This window comes from Rhamphochromis longiceps, linkage group LG1 (assembly GCF_057381845.1).
Source record: "Rhamphochromis longiceps isolate RC_006_pf linkage group LG1, R_longiceps_female_GT1.1, whole genome shotgun sequence".
In the NCBI taxonomy this organism is placed as follows: domain Eukaryota; kingdom Metazoa; phylum Chordata; class Actinopteri; order Cichliformes; family Cichlidae; genus Rhamphochromis; species Rhamphochromis longiceps.
This window is the reverse complement of record NC_140557.1, coordinates 19,240,631-19,262,027: the sequence shown is the minus strand read 5'-3', so window position 1 is coordinate 19,262,027 and position 21,397 is coordinate 19,240,631. Positions and strand designations below refer to the sequence as shown.

Below are 21,397 nucleotides of genomic sequence, written 5' to 3'. Positions count from 1 at the left end.
GAGGCCTACAACACAAAGAAGTATCCTAAAATAACAGTGACCACTGTTAAGCTTTTTAGCTTTTAAAAAATAGAAGTGGAGACATTCAGTGGTTATTACTTCCCCCAGTCTAGAGCCTTCATGAATTCTTCTTCTGTGAAGCTCAGCAGCTTAGCAGCTTCAAAATGCATCTGCACACACACAAAAAAAACCCCTTAAGATTAAAAACTAAGCACAGTATCCACTAACAGAGTAACATGATGACTCGTACCTTTTGCCTTTTGAGAATGTCGATTAGCTTCAGTTGTTTCTTGAAGGCCATGATGAGTTCAGCTTTCTGCTTTTTTAGCATTTTGTTTTCAGCCAGCAAATTTTCTTTACTCTGATGTTCCTCAGTTATTTTGTCCTTATTTATAAAAGAAGGCAAAAAGCAGAAATTAGTGCAGGCTCAGCAGGACCTCACCTTGTTTGTGCAATCGGAAGTTGTCAGAGCAGATATTTTAGTGTGCGGCTTAAAATTCAGTTCTATGTACATGTGAAAGATCTTCAAAATAAGATGTTGGTGTGAGGGACATAATAGCATTACCTTAACTCATATTTTTTCTCTGTATCTTAACTACACCTATGAATTCATGTCTATAAAAGTTTTTCTGCTATGCCTCTTTAATTAGAATAGCTGATATACAAATAAATATAAGACACTTTGTGGCTGTTGTGTCTCTATAACAAGATTTAATGATTACATATTGGAATTTTGTTTTTGTTATCGGTTTTAAACCTCTGTATTTTAAACAAATGTTTTATTTTGATGGTAGTGTTTATACCTGCAATGGAAGTCTGCTTTTTAATAGGACTGGACTGGAAAAAAAAAAATCTGTCCTGGCATTTTTGATCCAGGCGGCCCAACATGACCACTCGAAAAAAACAAAAATCATTATATATCCTGCATACACATTATATATATATATATATTCCATTTTACTTGATTATAGATATTGAAGCAGATAATATAAGACTATAAAACAATAATTAGACCCAAAACTAAAATCATAAACACTGATCTCAATCACTGTCAGAGCGACGTTAGGGGCTTCTCTCTTTTCCCGTTTGTCTCTTACCCTGAACAAACAGCCCTTTTTATACCTACTGCTTCATTGAAATGGTCATTCAGATAGAAATGTACAGACACGCAAGTCATATAAGACCAACTCAGTGTAGTTGGTGACTTGCAGAGTACACATCACAAGTTTGCAGCATGCAAATGGCATGCAAAATTAAGAAGAGTTATAAAAAGCAAAGCTCTGGATAATTTCTTTGAGGACATAAAACAGCACAGCAATATGGATGACCCTCTTTCTGAGGAGGAGGATAATATAGATTATCAAGCAGAGGACAAAAACAGATCTGATGAGGTCGTCACAGGTGCGAACCTGCTCGTGTTTTGATTTGTTCATGCCATTGTCACTAAAAAAAGTCATCATGGCTATCACAGCCCTTGAAGGAAAAAAAGTCCACGGTGACATTTGGAATGACAGTGATGAGGAATACCTGAATGCTTATAATGGTGCCCTTCTTGCTGCAGTGTACAGATGAAGCAGCGAGACCAAGCATCGACAGGCAGAACTATTTTTCAGGCAACAATGTTGCTTCAGACCTTTATAGTCCTTAGATTTTACAGCAGACATACTAGAGCAACATCTGATATACTTGCTCCCATCAAGGATGTATAGGAGAGATGGGTGCAGCTCCTTCCACTGAGGCTCAACCCAGGGCCACAGGTGACCGCTAAAGAATATTTTGTTCCTTTCCATATAAAAGTGTTACTATAGGCAATAACACTTCTCAGTAATAGTAGGTAATATAACCTTTTTTTTTCTAAATTCTCTTGAGGTTTGATTTACAATTTTTTTTAGATAGAAACAAAAGGTATGCTGAGGAGAGAAAGGACCTGAAAGGCCATGCCAAAAAAATTAAAACCAATATTGTCAGACATAAGGCAGCCTAACAAGGTAACTGATAGGCAACAAACACACTGGATGATTAACCCTTGGAGGGTCCTTAAAAAGACATCCACCTTTGTGCCTAAGGACAATAAATGTCCTTAAGACCCTCCAAGGGTTACTGTTCTGAGGCTATTTTCTTTGGCTGATTTAAGACACGGGTCAAAACCGACCAGTTAACTTTAGAGATAGTTACAGAAGCTATCACAAGATGAAGGTTAAAGTAGCGTTATTCAGTACAGACACTGGAAAATCACCACTGTCACTCCATAGACCTGTACACAAAGCAAATTGGTAAGAGAGTTGTTTTATATTGAATTGAATTCATACAAATCCTCCCTTTATTATGCAGACTCAGAGCAGAGCCCTCAGATAAGATGAAGAGGTAAAAAATGTCAGCAGCCTCCACCTGTAAAACTATTACTGTCTTGGGCTGTTGTCTCATTGTTCCCTTTCTAGTGCATCTGCTGTTCATTTTATTAACACCAAAGCAGCTGAAACTGATTAACAACCCCCTCTGCTACTTAACTGACCATATCAATATCCCACAAGTTTAACTGACTTGATGCTGTACTCTGATTAAAAAGTATTCCTTTAATTTCTTTGACTAGTGTGTATTTCTGATATAAAGACAAACATAGAAAACACAGACATGTTTATACAGGAATCTTTGTTTTAATGCTGTTACCTTTTTCTCCTGTTTCATTTTGTTCAATTGAGTCTTCAGCCTCTCCACCTCCTCTAGAGCTCGGTTCAGGCGGACCTCTACCGTGCTGTGGACAGCTGCTGCTTGTTTGTGGGATCTATTCAGATTTTCTATCTCCTACACAGAGCACAAAAACAGGTGACACACAACAGCAGCTCAGATGAATTACGCTGTCCAGTTTTACTGCTTGTTTTAAAGAAATTGTTGCAGTAGTAATTTGCTCTGAGCTGTTGGCGACACACACCTTGCTCAAACCAGACACTTCCAGTTGAAGTCCATCACATTTTTTATTGGACTCTGCGGCTAAAGCTCGGTGCTTCTCGATTTGTGTCTGCTGAATGCTCACGGTCTTCTGCAGCCGGGCTCGATCCTCCTCCAGCTCCTTAATCTTTGCGCTAAGCTTTGTGTTTTCATCGTCCTGCAGAGACACAAGTTCAGACACTTCAGTCTGAGCAGTAGAAAAAACAATCCAGATACAATAATACATCCATGCTGTGTTAAACGATCTAAGGATCAGGACAAATAACCCTATATATTTTACCAAAGTAACTTTTGTTTCTCTAATGTAAGGCATCAGCAGCAACATTTCTGTTTATAGTTGTATATATAAATATTTACATTACCTTCTTGTAATATTCACATGAGATCTGGTCCAGTTCCTCTTGCATAATCCGGAGTTTTGCCTTCAGGACTCGTATTTGAGCTTCTGAAACTCCTTAAGCGACAACAATCTGATTTATACGCTTGTGAAAAAATCTATATAAGCATATGAAACTTATCACATGAATTAAATAATCTCAAAGCTCCAGTTTGGCCTTCATTTGGGATTCTCAAGGGGCAAAAATCATCTGACAGAAAAAAGCCTATTCGTGGAAAACTATACATGTTATTTAGTCATTGTTCCCACTGAATAAAAATGTGGTTTATTATTTTTTAAGTGAAATAAGCATTACCTGATCCTACATTGTCTCCAAAGTTAGGTATTTCATCCACAGCATTTTCATGAACTACAGCATTGTTCATTTTCTCCTCCATGCTGTGAATTGTCTTTGCCAAGAATAAATTAGCAGAATCTTCTACAGCTTCAAAATCATCCTCTGAGCTCCTGAAACAATCAAGCACAATTTCGTGAAAACCTGTAAACTGTGATTCCTCCTGGAGAATAAATCTCACAAAAGATTTATGAGCAGAAAGGCTTGAAATGGATTTAGAAATTATATACAAATAAAACTCACCCAGTTTTAAAGTGGGGATCTTTCACTTGTTTTCCACTCAGCATATTTTGTGATCTTGATGCAACAATTCTTTTGGTCGCCTCCTAAAAGAATTACACAAAAATACTGAAGTGACCTTAAAGAACTTACAGCACCTTGTTACCCCAACAGGACACTTCTAAGGTGACCCTGAGAGGTCAAAAACACTGCAACTTAAGAAAACACCAGCAAATAGAAAAATGTGCCACAAAAGCTAAAAAAGCAAATTCACAAAAGAAGTGTATCTGAAGAGACGATAAAGTAATGGAACAGCTGCAGAAGTGCTGGAAACCAAAACATCTGGAGGATTGCACTGAGACATACTTCAAAGAAATGGAGGATTATGTTTTGTGTCGTGGGGTTTCAACAAGATTCATATAATGCTGTCCATCGATGTTTGCTTTTAGCTTTTTACTGTTATCTTATCACTTCTGCTGCTGTTCTTTACTTGTTCATCCATGAAGTTACTGTGTGTTTGACCTCTCAGGGCCGCCGTACACTTCACTCACAGATTGCTTACTTGTTGTTTCCAAGGTATAAAAAAAATAGAAAAAAAAGAAAAAAAAGTGGAATGGGAGGCAGAGCTTTTAGTTATCAGGCCCCTCTCTTGTGGAACCAGCTCCCAGTTTGAGTCCAGCTGACAGTCTCTCTACTTTTGAGATTGGCCTTAAAACCTTACTTTTGAATAAAGCTAATTGGGCTGGCTCACGTGAACCTGAAGCCTCCCTATGCTAAGCTGTTAAGAGCTTTGGTTGAGGGGCGTTTTCTAAGATGCCCAAGCAGTTTTCTTCACTCCCCACTGGCTGCTCCTCCGTGAGGTCTATTCCTGCTAAAAGGGAGTTTTTCCTTACCACAGTAGACAAGTGCTGCTCATATGAGATCATCTGATTGATGGGGTTTCTCTTTAATAGTACTGGGCCTTTTTTCTTCTTTAAATACCAATATAAAAAAACCTTGTTTTCAACTTCTGCTAAAAAAAATAAAACTGAACAGAGCTGAAAACGTCCACAACAATAATACAAACTGCTGAGCAAAATGCCTGAGATACAGACCTTCACACCAGGCTGCTGCACAGCACATGTGTGAGTCTTTGTTATCCTGCAAGTGAAAAGTTAAACAGAGAGATGCAAATGTACATGAATATAAAAAAATATCTTTCTTTTCAAGGAGGTTTTGCTAAAATTATATATCCGAATGATCGGAGATAAGGAAATCAAACCTTTTACCTGGACGTCTCTTCTTCTTCAGTGTCTGTGAGCAGGACATTGGATAAAGGCTTTGAAAGAACTTCACTTTGTTCTCTCTAAAATAAACACAGAGTTTTGACTTTAAAGTAAGCATGCTCCCTTCTTAACTTCTTTCATCTGACTTTTTTAGTGCTACTGCGCTCACAAATTTTTTTTCTTCCAATTATTGAATGCAAACCTGTTAATAACTTACCATAAGTTGCTCAGCCTGTCTAACTAAATCTGCTGTTTTGGCTTCCAGCTCTGCATTAAGGAGTCTGTTGGAAATAAAATAATGAATAAGCAGATTTATATAAACAACTTTTAACAAGTTGAAATTTAGTACTGCAGGATTGTTGGTGATACAAGTGGGTCACTCTATCTGGAGTTACTTTTTTTTATTATTATAGGTAACCAGTACTGGTCAGTGCCCTAAAGAACTACTGATTAAACAAGTGCAAGAAATAGTCCACATATAACTTATTCTGACAGAAATGAGCAACTTAGACTAAAATGCAATGTTAAAATTATCAGAAGGGTTAGTGCAATTACTATATACAAAAATAAAGCAAGCAGGTGTGAGAACAACTCCTACTTATACTCTTCTTCTTTGGCTAAAAGTTCATCTGTGTGCTTCTTTGCCTGACCAGAAGCAGATTTTGACTGTGCCCTTAATTCAACTCTTTTGGACCTTTCAGCCTTACTGGTAGAGGATGGACGTTTCTTGACCTAAGCATCAACAAAAAATGACATAACAGGAGAGTTATCAACAGCTATGAAAAAAAAGTTTTCCTTTGACTTATTATTTTAACATAACTCAAATTTCAAGCTATTTTCTCAGCTTTGAGTTATTTTCTCAGAAGTTTCAGTTAGTGAGTCGAAATAATGTTTTATCAGTGGCACAAACAAGCATCCATACAAAACCCTTTGAAGGACAAATTTCACTTTCCATCTGATACAACAATACCAGCATTTATTTGTTAGATTTATACTCGTTAAGCTCTTATATTCTACTTTTTTCTATTTAACTATTTTCCACCTTTTGTACTTGTTTTTGCTAGTTTACCTGCTTTGTTCTGTACTTAGCTGTTCTAATTTCTTTTTATAAGTGCTGCATTATTTTATATTATCACTATCAGAGGTTATCCAGTTCACTAGAACATGGCTATGCCATATTATAAGGCTCTTTTTTGTAACTTTGATGTGCAACAGTAAGAATGAGACTGTGATGTTATGTTTTGGTGTTTTTTGTTTTGTTTTTTTGTATGTATTTTTTTGCTTTGTCAGTGCTCCTGTTGGCGGAAGCAGAAACGGTTGCCATAGTTACTTCAGTTAGTAAAACATTTTGGTGAGGCACAACTAAAAAGCTCAGCTTAATGGTCTGAGAGACATTAACATGAAAAAGTAATGTTACAAACCTGCGAAATGAAGGGCTGGACCTTTTTATCAGCACTTCTTGCCGCCATCGTGTCGCAGACCGAAACGACGCGATAATGGTTGCATAGCAACAGCTGGTACACCGCGGGCACAGTACGGCAACCCATGAAAGACAATTACGGAGATTTTTAAACGATTACAGCAAGTCATTGTTTATCGACGTTGTGCTAAAATACTAAAAATAATGTTTAAAAAAGGGTACTCGGATAGTTGTTGAGTTATTTGTTATATAAAAAACATTTACTCACACTTAATATTCATTTTAATACACATAAAGGAAACCTAGTCATATGTTAACATTTTATTTCATGCAGACTCAATGTGATTACATCAGAGGGTTGAATGACAGAATACGGTCCGTGTCTTTGTAATAACTAAGTATAGAAGCAATATTTTGGCCCAGAGGCTTCCCTTGAAGACATAACTGGTTAGATAGCCACCAACCACACCTAACTCAAAAGTCATTCTGCACTCTGCAATGTCTTTTGCAGTGTTGTCAACTCTTCAGTAAGGATAATCGGTGTCCTAAAAGTCGCTAGAAGTAGCTAAGTGACGTCATCGCCCAATTTGCATAATTGGTCCTGCCTATGTAATTGTAACAGACGCTGTAGGAGAGAAATAACATCGTGGAAGAGACAGAGTGATTTAAAAAAAAACAGCCTAAAAGCATTTGAAATATATTTAGAACTACAAATTATTTTTTTCTTTTCTCTTGTTACTGTTTTCAATAATTCCAACCCTCCTCCTTTATCCGGACTTTGGACCGGCAAAAGTGATCAGAAATAGGCACTCTGGCGGAGTTACTTTTTTTGGTGTGTGTGTGTGTGTCTTTTTAAGTTGTATTAAACCTTGTCATCCACAAAAAGTAACAGTAAAAGAAGAACATTTTTAACCATTAACAATCAAAATGGACATAGCAAGCCTCACCAGACAGCTTCAGTCGAAATCGGATGTACAAGATGGAGTTATGGCTCTGCAAGGACATCCGATTTCTAAGTTTGCAATGATTGGGCTGATGTATTTCACTGCATTGATTTAAGAATCAATAGTTCAATAGTAAAAAAAAATTACAGTGTAAATGTAACAGCATTGTTTATACTTGTAACTTCAAAATAAAAAGCTTACAGTTGCAATTAACAGTAATGTATTACCCTGTAATTAATAATATTTTTATACATTTTACGCATTAACCCTCTGGTCTCTATCCTGGCCATTTGTGGCCACTTCTTTCTCTTTTTTTTTTGTTGACCATTTTTGCTGTGTTTATGCCAATGGAATGAAAGGGTCTAGTTTTTTTCAGCTTTAATAATTTTCAGCTTCTTAAATTCATCAAAAATATATACACTGAACATTGTTCCTCTTGCCTCGATCATGGAAACTTTTGGCCACCCGAAACCCATTATTATGAAATTTTAAAATTCCTTGTTATTGACAGTGCTAAATCATGCAATTTCATCATTTACCCATTTTTGGCCAACAACCAATTTCATGTAATATTCTTAGTTTCATATAGGGGCTTTTGATGACTTACTACACTGCAATGGACCAATAGAATGACACAGGTTTGATCTTAAGGATCTAATAGTTTGTACATGACATTACAATTTGCAAGATACACTGGAATATATTATCATCAAATATTACACAGGCTGCAGTGAATTTCTGTTGATGCAGGTTATTGACCTTTGAGTTTCCCAGTCAAACTTAGCTTTGAAGCACATGCTAAAAACACTTTTACTCTTGTACATTTCATAACAAGATACCATGGCCAAATTTTTAACTCTCCAAAAAAAAAAAAAAAAAAAAAAAAAAATTCAAAGCTGCAGCTGTAGCACATACAGTAACAAACACTGCTAGTAAATGTGTCCTTTATGCAGGTGCAGAAAGTGCTACTGCTGTAAGTAAGCCTGACAGCTTCCAGATCACTTATTTTTCTAGAAAGATGGCAAGAAGGCCATTGCTGCTCATTTCTACAATCTCCCAGATGTCTTGGAATACAATGCCTTTTTCCCATGAAAACCACTTCACAGTAGGAGTCCTCTAAAACCTACAAATGAAGAGTGATCCTGGAAGAAATGGGGAGCACACTAGTGACCTCAACAATTGCAAGACAGCCTTGTCCCTGATGCTCAACTGAAAAAAATAGAAAGTTTCATCAATTATATGGTGAAAAAAATTAGACCTTTATCCCCTTTTTTCTGAAAGGTTACTGGTAAATGGCCTGCATTTGTATAGCGCTTTTCTAGTCCCTAAGGACCCCAAAGCGCTTCACACTACATTCAGTCATTCACCCCTTCACACACACATTCACACACTGGTGATGGTAATATATAATCTCCGTGGAATTTAAAGGATAAAAAATGAATTTAGATAAATGTCTGGTTTTGGTGACAAGGACTGGTGCTAATTTAAAGACTGAAGTTGGTCAAAGTAGAAAAATGTTTTAATATATCTAAATTTTATAGCATTTTGTGAACGTAAACAAAAGGTGGCCATTTTTGGCAACAAACAAGCTGAGAGGGAGTTTTGTCTATTTTGCTCTCCTTGCACAAAAATAACTGCATAATAATCAATGTGATGTTAATGACAGCTGGGATAGGCTCCAGCGCCCCTGTTATGCAGAAACTGACACTTTTTGCCACAAAAAAGCTAAAGGGATAGTGATTTTTTTTTTTTTTTTTAAAAACAGGATTGAAAAACACTTTATTTCTCAGCAGCATCAATAGTAACAAAAACACAATTTAGTTTTCACTCTCAAAGTCGATTGTTCTTATCTATTTTAAGTAGATTCTATATTTTTAAAACCTTTTATTCCAAAATATTGCAATACAGGATACGTTTTATTCAAACAAGAACTTTATTGAACAAACAATGAGTATAAAACATACAAGCAGATGAAGTATACAAGAGAATAGAACATGAATACAAATAAACAGGGTAAAAAAAATAAAATAGTTATATAAACACTAGGGGTGCAACGATACACAAAATTCATGGTTCGGTTCAATACTTTGGTGTCACAGTTTCGATATTTTTTTGATACAAAAAAATGTTCATGCCTTTTTAATTTGTCATTTATTAAAATTATAAAAATATATTTTAAATCAAAAGTACAGTTTTTAAATTTAATGTTGCTGAAACAACAAAATAATTTTAAAAAAGAATAAATCCATCCGATCGAGAAATCACTCATCTTTGGCAAAGAGAGTTTATTACAGAGAAATGGCTCTTTCCGAAATAAAAGCTACACTATACCCTTCTTCTGGGCTATATTCTCAGCAGCATATTAAACATATCAGGTCCCCATAAGGAGAATCATGTGCTAACAGCTGTCTAAATGACTCGGGTAAAGTTTGTAGCATGCGTGCTTGTTGTTTTTGCCTGCTTCCACTTGTCTTTGCACTAGGATGATGTCAGCGTAAATGTGCAGTCATATTCGTTGTGTTCCCACTAGTGCTGTCAGCGTTAATTTCGTTAAAATGACATTAACGCCATAACGCGGCAAATTTCCGTTAACGAGTTACCGCGGATTGCCCGTACATGGGGCTGGACGGAGTCAACACGTTAACAAGCTAAGTCAAAGGAGCTTGCAAAGAAAAGCGCCTGGACTTCTTTAAGTTGCTTGAAGACGTTTCACCTCTCATCCGAGAAGCTTCTTCAGTTCTAAGGTCAAATGGTGGAGAGTCCCAGATATAAACCTAGTGGGAGTGACCCCCCACAGAGGGACAAAAGGACCCCCTGATGATCCTCTAATCGCCTGAGCCAAGGTGTGAAACTGGGCGTGGGTCCCAATCAGCCAGAGTTTCGGGTGTGTTCATTGTGAAACCTGGCCCCACCTTATCATGCGAATTCCTGAGGTCAGATGGCCCAGGATGTGAGTGGGCGTTAAGGCGTCTGGGAAGGGATCTCAAAACTGGATTATAGATGGCAGAGAGTTGGTGTCGTAAACCCCCGCCTCTGTTCAAAGATGGTCGCTCACAGTGGACATAGATGGCTTCTTTCACTCCTCTTTCAAACCATCTGTCCTCTCTGTCCAAAATGTGAACATTGGCATCCTCGAAAGAGTGACCTTTGTCCTTAAGATGCAGATGGACTGCTGAGTCTTGTCCTGTGGAGGTGGCTCTTCTGTGTTGTGCCATGCGCTTGTGAAGTGGCTGTTTGGTCTCTCCAATGTAGAGGTCTGAGCATTCCTCGCTGCACTGTACAGCATACACCACATTGTTAAGTCTCTGTTTTGGCGTTTTGTCTTTCGGGTGAACCAGTTTCAATAACCTGCTCAGACAGAAACTGGTTGTCCATAACATACGCCTGCCCATACCAGAACCCCACCGCCACCATGGGCCACTCGATCCACAACGTTGACATCAGCAAACTGCTCACCCACACGACGCCACACACGCTGTCTGCCATCTGCCCTAAACAGTAAAAACTGGGACTGTGAACAGAACGCCTCTTCAATGTGCCAAACGCCATCGAATGTGCGCGTTTGCCCACTCAAGTCGGTTACAACGACGAACTGCAGTCAGGTCCAGACCCCGATGAGGGTGACGAGCATGCAGATGAGCTTCCCTGAGACAGTTTCTGACAGTTTGTGCTGAAATTCTTTGGTTATGCCAACCGATTGTTGCTGCAGCTGTCCGGGTGGCTGGTCTCAGGCGATCCTGGAGGTGAACATGCTGGATGTGAAGGTCCTGGGCTGGTGTGGTTACATGTGGTCTGCAATTGTGAGGCCAGTTGGATGTACTGCCAAATTCTCTGAATCACCTTTGGAGACAGCTTATGGTAGAGAAATGAACATTCATTTCACGGGCAACAGCTCTGGTAGACAGTCCTGCAGTCAGCATGCCAATTGCACGCTCCCTCAAAGGTTGCGACATCTGTGGCATTGTGCTGTTTGATGAAACTGCACATTTCAGTTTCATCAAAAAACAGGCACACCTGTGCAATATTCATGCTGTCTAATCAGCCCCTTGATATGCCACACCTGTGCGGTGGGATGGATTATCTTGGCAAAGGAGAAGTGCTCACTAACACAGATGTAGACAGATTTGTGAACAATATTTGAGAGTCATGGGTCTTTTGTGTATGTAGAAAATTTTTCAGATGTTTGAGTTCATCTCATGAAAAATGGGAGCAAAAACAAAAGTGTTGCGTTCATATTTTTGTTCAGTGTAGTTAGGTTGCTTAATATTTCCACTAAGTACTCTTTAAAATACAAGAATAGGGAGAATGGTGTAGGTTTAAGTTTATTCGACTGATCAGTGTTGCTGAACTATGAAATATTTTGGGTGTAGTGTATTTTTTGCATACAGGTATAACAGAATAGCTTTATTTTTGTTTTGTTTTGTTTTTTTATAAACTTGAGTATGAACTTATACAAAATGCAGCAAAATATTTAAAAAAAATGTTTTATTGATTACAAAATGTGCTATATCAGATTTATATCTGTATCGGCAGATATCCAAATTTATGATATCGTATCAGTATCGGACATAAAAAAGTTATATGTGCCATCTCTATTCATTATAATAATAACATAGAAATGTAAATCACATGGACTTATTTTAGATCAGGGATACAGTGTGGGGATGACAAATTAACCTGACAAGCTTTTTGCAGCAGCAGCTCTCTACAGTTAAACCTTTTATCACCTTTTGTGACTAAGAGTTTTATGAGTTTGTGAGCACTCGCCTTGATTATTGTAATGCACTTTATGTCGGTATTAATCAGGTCTCAATATCACACTTACGAATGGTCCAGAATGCTGCTCTTCGTCTGCTGACAAGGACAAGCAAACATGAGCATATTACTCCTGTTTGTGCTTCTTCACATTCGTTGTCTGTCCATTTTAAATTTTATTGTTTGCTTTTAAAGTTTTAAGTGGCTTGGCTCCCACTGACTTGGCATACTTTGTACAAATACACAAAGGTCTCTCCGATGAGCTGAACAGTCACTCCTTGCTGTCCCCACATCAAAACTGGAACAAGGAAATGAGTTGTCACAACTTCAGGTTTTTAACACCTTTCAACACCTTATCTCCAGGGCACTTTAGGAGAAGTACCAGAGTTAACTTCAAGTCAGTTTTAGCCAGCTGTTTTGTTCACTTTTTAATCTTTCTTATTTATTGTCCATTTTATTTCTAGTTTTCCATGTTTTACTGTTATATTAAACAAAAAGGAATATTAAATATGGCTTTGTATTTTATCTGTCTTTTAACTGAAAAGTAACTATGTTTTTTGTTACCTTTCTGTATATCAAGGTTCAAAGTCATTTACCCCTCCTAGAGCAAAATAAAATCTGTAGAGGATTTGTTATAATTCTTGTTTTTGATAATAATACTATCCTATTACAACTGCTACTGTTAATAAAGACAATAATGCTATAATAATAATGAAACTAGCACACATGTAAAGCAGGAGTGTGTTTATATAAATGCAGTCTGGCACGGTCAGTGATGTCTTCTGCTTACATTTTGTTTTTAATGCTGAGCCTCTCAATGCGCATGCGCCTGCCAGACAGCTACTACTCACCATGCACATGTAGAGCAATCATAACGTGCGGGGCAGGCGGAGCACACCGGAGGGACTAGCTAGTTGTTTTGCAGCTGTCAGGTTGCCTGTTTACTCTTGCCTTTATTTATATTCATGTGTTGGCCCGTGTTTGACAGCGGCTCGTAGTTCCGCTCCACAGGCGCCAGTACTGACCGGCAGTCCGGGCTCGACGCGAGCGATGTCGGAGGAGCGCAGGGTGGCAGCCACAACAACAACAGGGCGCGCTGCTGTCCCCCTAGCATCGCAACGTCCTCCGGTCCATGTTTAACCCTGCCGGGCGACTACACCTGTCCTCGCCTCCCTACCGGTCCACTCCCGTCCCACAGTGACCTCCAGTGATGGCTGATGAGGACCCCCAGCAGCAGCAGCCGCCGCCGGAGAGCGGGGCGGGGAGCCTGCCCGGCCTACTCCCCGGGCTGCAGGGCGCTGAGGCCAGCGCTCTGCAGCTCAGGATCAAGAACTCCATCTGGTGAGGAGATGTTTACTTCACACACTGTTGTGCTGTGCATACGCACAATTTGATGCTTAAAGGGAAACTCATCACAACATTTTTAAACTGCTCTTATCATGCTTGGACGCAGTCGCATCTTCACTGCTTAAATATAATAGTAAGTAAATAATAACAACCGTAGAAGTCCAGCATGTTAAATGTTAGACACATGCACGAGCTGCAGCGTGTGCTTGTGATAAAACAGCCGGATAAACCTGGTAGAGTAGACACTGTGCAAATGGAAAAATTAAATAACTCAAATAAAGCTTAAGGAACTTGTTTTATGCTTGAGTAACTAATTACTCGACTCCTTGAATAAAGGTATTTCTTTTTACATCCCACCACCGTGTTTATTCCAGTAAAAGTAGCTATATTTAACACAGGTATCACGAGGAAAATGCTCTAGAAATAGCAAAAGTAAAATTACTCTGTATGGCTGACATAATGGTCTCTGTCAGAGCAGCACATTGTATTCTAGTGATTATTGAGTTCTTATTACTCTTACGTGTATGGCAACTTTATTATCATTTTTATTTTGCATTTATTTGTTTTACGCTGTTCATTTATCTGAAGCGCTGTCTTATATTTTAGTTTTATATGTAAAATGGGACAGAAAACAGTGTACACTTAATCAGGAATTTGAAGACTGATTCCTAATGCAAGAGAGGAAGGAGTCATATTTCCCCAATATCTTTCTCTCTTTCTGTAATATACAGTGCTGTAAAAATGATGAAGTTGAATGATGAAGCTGATTTCAATTTCACCAGCAACACTGAGACCTGCTGAATCAAGAAATCAGTACAATAGAACCTGTCTAAAAAAAGTGAAGCAAGCCTAAAGCAACACATCATGCCACAATTTAAGAAAACAATCGAAAAACAAAGTTATTGACATCTATTAGTTTGGAAAGGGCTGAAAAGCCATTTTTAAGGCTTTGTGAACCACCTTAGAGTGATTATCCACAAATGGAGAAAACTTGGAAGAGTGATAAACTTTCTTAGGAGTGGTCAGCCTACGAAAATTACTCCAAGAGCATATCAACGACTCATCCAAGAGGTCATATTAGAACCCAGAATGACATATAAAGAACCGCAGGCCTTATTTGCCTCAGTTAAGTCAGAGTTCATGATTCAACAATAAGAAAGAGACTGGGAAAAAATGGCATCCATGAAAGAGTTCAAGGGAAAAAAACACTGCTGAACAAAAAGACAAAGGCTCACATTTGCCAAAAAAAAACCAATCTTCATGATCCCCAAGACTTTTGGGAAAATATTCTGTGGACTGACAAGACAAAAGCTAAACTTTATTGTAAAGTTCAAGTCCTGTTACATCTGCCATAAAGTAGCATAAACACAGCATTTCATAAAAAGAACATCATACAAGGAGTCAAGTGGTGGTGGTAGTGTGATGGTCTGACTGCTTTGCTCTGGCTGGATGACTTTCTGTAATTGAAGGAACCATTAATTCTGCTCTCTACCAAAAAAATCAGTGGTACTTGGGTCAAGCAGCAGGACAACGATCCAAAACACACTAGCAAGTCCACTTCTGAATAGCTCAAAAAAACAAAATAATAAAAAATAAAGAAAAAATAATAACAAATCAAGAAGAGGCAAATCAAATTTATATTTTTAACCAGTTCTCAGTTTGAGAGTCTCTGGCAGACTGGAGCCTCTCTCAGCTGTCATACTGGTAGCCAGTTTGTCACAGCTCTAACACAGACAACCAGTCACACTCACACCTGCAGCCAATAGATTTGAATCCAGGACCTTCTTGCAGTGAGGCAACACTGCTAACCTCTAGGTTCTGCTAGTGAATCCTGAGAAAATACCAGCGCCTTTCTGTGTGGATTTTCCATGTTGTCCTTGTGCCTGTTTGGGTTCCAGCTTGCTCATTTAGAACTGTTGATTCTAAATTGGTTATGGCTCGATAAGAGGCTTAATGTGAACAGAGTAAAGGAAAAGACTTGATTTCTTGTAAGGCACGTGTTCTTTTGTGTCTGCTACTTAAGGTCCTGTTCTGACCTTTTTTTCTGAATGAACTTAAGTTCTATCATTTAAATATCAGACAGCAAGAAAATGTCAAGGAGCTGAACAACCGGAAACACAGAAGTTCAGAGTTCAAATCTCTTCAGGAAATACCTCAATAGAAACTTCACGTCACTGTGCTGCTAACAGTTTATCAATAACATGTTAGGATCCTGAACGTTTGCCCAGCTCCATACAGGTTTAACCTTTGAGAGGAGTAGAGCATAAATATTGGCATTCACCTCAGTGACCTGCTTCTGGGTGGCTCTTGGTGAAGTGATACAGTCGTAGTCTGGGTCAACAAGTTCACCTGCAACATACCGTCACTCTGTCTGCACAGGAAGTCTGGACAATCAAAGCACTGATTTTCAAAACCCCACCTTTGATGTTCATGTTAGCTTAATCGAACTCATTTTAATCTGGATTGTTTACTTGCTAATTAAATAAAGAAATTATTAAACATAAATTTCCCCTAAACTGCAGTATGTTACAGGATCTTCTCTTACTGAAATAACTGAAAATAAAGTGCTGAAATGAGTTGCTGTACACCTACCTTTACCTGACATATTTTACCTTACTAAATAAAAGCAGACACAAATCTTTTTATATAACAAAACAAATGTCATGTACTTTCTTAATTTTATAGCTTCACCAGACAACAGGACATTGACCCTTTTATCTTTTTCACTCCTAACTGCTTTGATTGTTTGCTAATACCGAGGCTCTTACAGAGGATACTGACTTATGGCTGGCTTTGTATTGTGGATGGCTTTAGCTTTAGTTGCTTTTCATTTGTTTAAAATGTGCATGTTTACATGTGTCATTGGGTTTGTTGTTACAAACATTTTTGTTTCCCCATTGTGGTTTACTTTAGCAAACTTTTTACCTTACTCACTTCCATGGTAACAGCGTAGCATGTGGCTGTAAGCCACATGTCATTGTGCACATGTTGTGTATTCATAAAAATGAGTGGGCTCGTAATAAATCATATCGAAGGCTGACCAGCCGCTCACCGGTCCAGGCCGAGAACACTGGAAATCATCCAGTTTTGGTCCATAGTCGGTCAATTGGTACATCTCTAATCTACTCTAAAACTATACTATTTAACCCTTCATCCAACAACAAATTTCATCTTTCATCTCTAATTTCATTTCTTTTTTGTTCACTGTAATCTTGCCTTTTAAAATGCTAACTGTAGCAGCTAAATTGTTAGCCGTTTCATCTGTCCATAAATTGTTAGCCCACTATGTAAGCCCTTCGTCCATTCAGTTAGTAGTAGCTACTACTCTATATAACAGCTATTCATTTAATCAGATTTCATTAATTTATCCCTAATATTTTGACAATTGTTATATTTCTTCTGTTAATCGACAATTTCAAATATTTATCCTGTAACTTCTAGTAGCTAAATGATTAGCTAGAATTATTGGCTGTCCATAAATAGTGGTTTACTAATTTAAATATTCATCCACTAAATTAGAAGTTACTATTAGAGTCACTAATTTTTGATTTAATTAAACTCGGTGACTAATTTTATGTATTTATCGCTTATGTTTTTGCTGTTTCTTTTGTCCTGTTTTAGGTATTCATTACTTATTAAAGTGATAGTTTTAGCAGTTACCGTAGCTGCTAAAAGCATATAAGCTAAACAACTGACAACCTTTTGTTAATGATAATTCGATATTCTTTTCTTTTCTTTGGTTAGGACTACTTTAATTAGCTGCTTTATCTATTTATTTATTTTAAAGACTTTTGTGATTTGTTTTTTTCCTGCACCTTATCCACTAAAATTGATCCACTTTCACTGCTCCCTTGTCACATGGGGTTATCACAGCAGGTAGCTCTGCATGTTTGAGTTGACAGATGCTCTTACTGGCACAACCTCAAACTATGGAGCCACTCTGCACCATAGCCACTATGTTTAGTTTACTGTAACTGCTTCTGCTCCAACTTGTTTGTTTGAGGATTTTTAATTTTTATAAGTTGAACAAATTTTTCCATGAACCCCCCCTAACTTCTGTATAAGTACCTACTGGGGTACCTTTAGCCCTAATTAGGAATCACTGGTCTGGGGTTAGGTGTACATCTTGCTGGTTTATCAGCAACATTTGTTTGTCTTGTTTCAGTTCTTTATTTTCAAGGCTTAGGTCTTGTAGAAAGTTGCGTCAGGTGTCGTTCAGTTTATCTGCTAAGTCTGCCTCACAAACGGCTTACTGACGGTCTTTCAGCACTGGGAAATCCTCAGCCCCCTGGTAACAGTCAATTAAAGTGAACTGTTCTTGTCATGGCTTAGAGCGTCTCCTGATTCTGACCTGCCCAGCCCAAGTAATAGTCTTTAAATGTGACCTACCTTCTGCCCCACAGTCATTGACAGCATGCTGCCCTGTCTGTGGATTACACATGAAACCTGGACTTTATTCCTCAGTTTGGTTTTTCTGTCTGCAGGAGTGGACCTAAATAGGAGCGACTAATTGTGATCTTTCCCGCTATCAAAGTCTGTTTGATTGTATGTTAATTTTAGCTGTAGCCTGAGCATCATTCCAGTCACTCTTGGATTTTTGTAGTGATCTTTGATAGTTTTTAGCTGCAGCTCAGCAGTGGCTGTTTATGAGCCTCAATCAAATCTTACACTTCTTCCGGATTGACCTCAGGTTAAAACCTACATCATTAAAAGTCAATCAGGAAGAGAATTTCATGCTTCCGAGGCCTGTGTGAGATGCTAAGGCAAAAAATAGAAGTGACACATGATCATGGTGGGACACAGGGAAGCAGTTACATGTGTTAATATATTATTTTTGATTAAGTTTTTAATTTAAGTTAGGCTTTCACTAAAATTTGCCAGAACTTTGTATTGTACTGGTAACCTTTCTGTTGAATATAGAATAGGAGTATGAGAATAAAACCTGTAAACACAGAAAAATATTTGGGAAAACTGTTGATAAAAAAGATCTTCTGTCCTAAACAATGTTCATGTCCCTGTTTCTTTTTACATATGACCACATGTGTTTGTGGTGGTGGGATACATGACCTGAGAGATCCTGAGGGGAGGGTCGTCTCATACCAAACATTCCTCTGCTTTATAAATAAATATACTTCAGACACAAGTGCTCATGTTACACCGGCTTCATGCTAATTTGTACTATGTCTCTGTTTTGCAGCAAATCTGTTCAATCAAAAGTGGAAAACATTCTGGTGAGTATTCCTGACATATTTGTGATCTGCAGATAACAACTTTAAGGAGATTTTTCATACTCTCTGTTCAGATATTGTCAGAAGATTATTAGTGTTCCCAATAGGTTGAGCAGAAAAAACATTCCTACCATCCATGTATAGTTTAAAAATAAAAATAGAAGATCCGTTGGTAGCAGTGTTAAGCATTAACCTCCTGAGAACCAGCCTATTCATTTATGGCTTGTGCAATGGACGTTTTTGGATGTTTTTGATCTATATATTTTGACTTATTTGAGCTACCCTAATAAGTCTTGTTGTGCTAAATAGAGGACATCCATTCCATTGATATATCATGCGTTTGGGTGGCCTCTTTTAGCTCCAAAGAGGAAGGAAATCAAAAAGTTCAATCGGAAGAATCTCTTTTCCTCAGTTCTCAGGAGGTTAAGGGTATATCGGAAGGCTGAAACATAGACTGTATAACAAAGATGGTTTCTTTGTCTTATAATATAGTCTGCATTGCATCTATGGGATGTGCAGTCACCTGCTAGTTAATGTGAATTAACGAACAAAGAAAATAATTTCACTACCAAAAACCAGAACACAGACTTCTTGGACAGACTTTATATTCTGTTTATAGCACAGTTAGAATATACAGTTCAGTGTCTAAAATTAGCAGAGGTGAGGCCTTGCTGACAGCTAGCAGCCACACCTCTAAGAATCCCAGTACATCCACCGCATTAGTTGCTTTGCACGCTAGCGGTGACGTCACCACAGCTTTGTTCCATGTACACCAGTGTTTAGGGCATGGGTACCTGCTGCAGTATTCTCCTGAACAATAGGTGTCTCCACTCACACAAAATTCCCACACCAGTGTGGGTATAGGAGGAGAGGAATTCAAAACTAGAAGGAAAGAAACTGGTGAGTTTTTTTTCCCCCTCCACAAAATGTAATCTTTCAAACTGTTGCTGCATCTCACATCCGCCATACGTCACTGTTCAACAGGGTGACAAGGGTAGGCATAATGGATTAACACAGTTTATAATTCAGTCCAATAACATAACCTTTTTAAGTCGTTAAAGACAAATGAACCAGAGCTGTTTCTTCTATAAACTTTAAATCTTTCCACATTTCTTTGTAGCTAGCCTCAAGTGCTCATTTTGATGTGTTGGGGTGGTTCACTTAATTTCTTGTTGATAAAACACTTTTGATTTAAGTGGGAAATTTCTATTCTAATGTGGCTGCTATGTGGTGTTCCACAAGGATCTTGTTGAAATCCCTTTTTATTTTCATTAAATTATATTCTGCAAATGTTTTTGCAGCTTAACACAGACAAGACAGTCTCTAATTATTGCTCTGGGGAGTATTTTCCCCCCGTATTAGACACACCTGGTTCCTTTCTGATCCACTGTGACCAAAATTGAGCCCAATAATCTATTCATTAGCTTTCAGTCTTTAACCTTTGATGCTCACATCAAGTCTTGGACCGGCTCTTGCTTTTTCTATTTAAGAAATATCGCTAAACTCAAGACTGTTGTCTCAAAAGTTAGATTAATCTTGTCCTGCTTAGAATATTATAATGCTCTGTTTTCTTGTCTGTTGTATTAATTGTGTCAGTTTGTCCAAAATGCTTTTGCAAGGCTTCTAACTCCTACTTGCGTTTTCTTATATTACCTCATTGTTAAAGTGTCTGCACTGGCCTCTTGTGAGGTTTAAGGATGAGTTTAAAATCTTCGTTCTTGCTTTTATGGTCTTACGAAGTGAGGCCCCCACTTATGTCATCAGTCTACTCCACCCCTATTCTCCAAACTTTACTCCCTTTCAGCTCTGGCACCCTTGCAAGAGGGTACAAGAGCAGGTAGCATCACATGTTTTAGTTTGCAGATTTTTCAAACTAGGGATCTCGTGCTTCTTAGGTGAATGTGTAAACTATTATACTATAAAAGGGTTGCACAACTACTCCCGAGGCCTACATGTTTATATATGTTTTATGCAACAATTTAGTAATCGTTTGTTTACACTGACACAGTGATCTGACTCTATAAATGCACTCTTAACAAGTCAGCATCAGCTCAGTGGATGGAGTATGAAACGGTGCGAATCAGTAAAGTGTCAGATTAATGTCTGAATATGATTTTTATTCTAGAGCCCCTTTAGCGTACATCAAAACAGGCACTATATAATTTATGCCACAATATTTGCTTTGTTGATTAATGGCCAGTCTTTTATTTTTCAGTGCAGTCTGACAGCAGTTTGTTAAACATTCACAATCCTTAAGCTCTTAAACAGAAAATATCAAACAGAAACTGAGAGTCCGAAACTGAAAACGCTGGGTTCAAAACCCACAACACCCATTATTTTTGTTGGGGGAGGGGAAATCCACATTTGGAGGTTGGAGGGGTTGGTGGTGAAGCTCACACTTCTACTATGCAGAGGGAAACAAGTTCAATACTTGGTGAGGATCAGGCATTACTATTCAATTTAATTTAATTTATAAATAAATATCTATATATCTAATTTATATTATATAAATAGAAATAGAATATATGTATTTATATTTGGT

At 38.0% G+C, this 21,397-nt stretch overlaps 2 protein-coding genes across 2 annotated transcripts in view; one reads left to right on the top strand and one right to left on the bottom strand.

Annotated features, from left to right (window-relative positions):
* Nucleotides 1-33: 33 nt before the first annotated feature.
* tex9 (testis expressed 9) lies at nt 34-6,708 on the bottom strand. Its single transcript, XM_085401525.1, has 12 exons — nt 6,583-6,708; nt 5,760-5,893; nt 5,379-5,442; nt 5,165-5,241; nt 4,991-5,036; nt 3,921-4,003; nt 3,639-3,790; nt 3,309-3,400; nt 2,930-3,103; nt 2,668-2,802; nt 251-385; nt 34-170 (listed from the first exon to the last, which is right to left on the bottom strand). The coding sequence occupies exons 1-12, from the start codon at nt 6,706-6,708 to the stop codon at nt 96-98; spliced, it is 1,293 nt and encodes a 430-aa protein (XP_085257651.1). The 3' UTR covers nt 34-95.
* A 6,424-nt stretch (nt 6,709-13,132) lies between these two features.
* Nucleotides 13,133-21,397, top strand: part of LOC146678612 (DNA-binding protein RFX7-like) — a 35,258-nt gene continuing 26,993 nt past the window's right edge. The window contains exons 1-2 of the mRNA XM_085401501.1: nt 13,133-13,621; nt 18,825-18,858. Of these exons, the coding sequence (XP_085257627.1) occupies nt 13,491-13,621; nt 18,825-18,858 (165 nt within the window). The 5' untranslated portion in view covers nt 13,133-13,490. The remainder of the gene's footprint in view (nt 13,622-18,824; nt 18,859-21,397) is intronic.

Bases quoted from the DNA above. Each gene is read 5' to 3' on its own strand.
- tex9 (XM_085401525.1), bottom strand. From the start codon at position 6,708: ATGGGTTGCCGTACTGTGCCCGCGGTGTACCAGCTGTTGCTATGCAAC. The intron at 386-2,667 runs GTAACAGCATTA...TTTATAAATAAG, and splicing joins AAATGAAACAGGAGAAAAAG to GACAAAATAACTGAGGAACA. The intron at 171-250 runs GTACGAGTCATC...GTGTGTGTGCAG, and splicing joins ACATTCTCAAAAGGCAAAAG to ATGCATTTTGAAGCTGCTAA.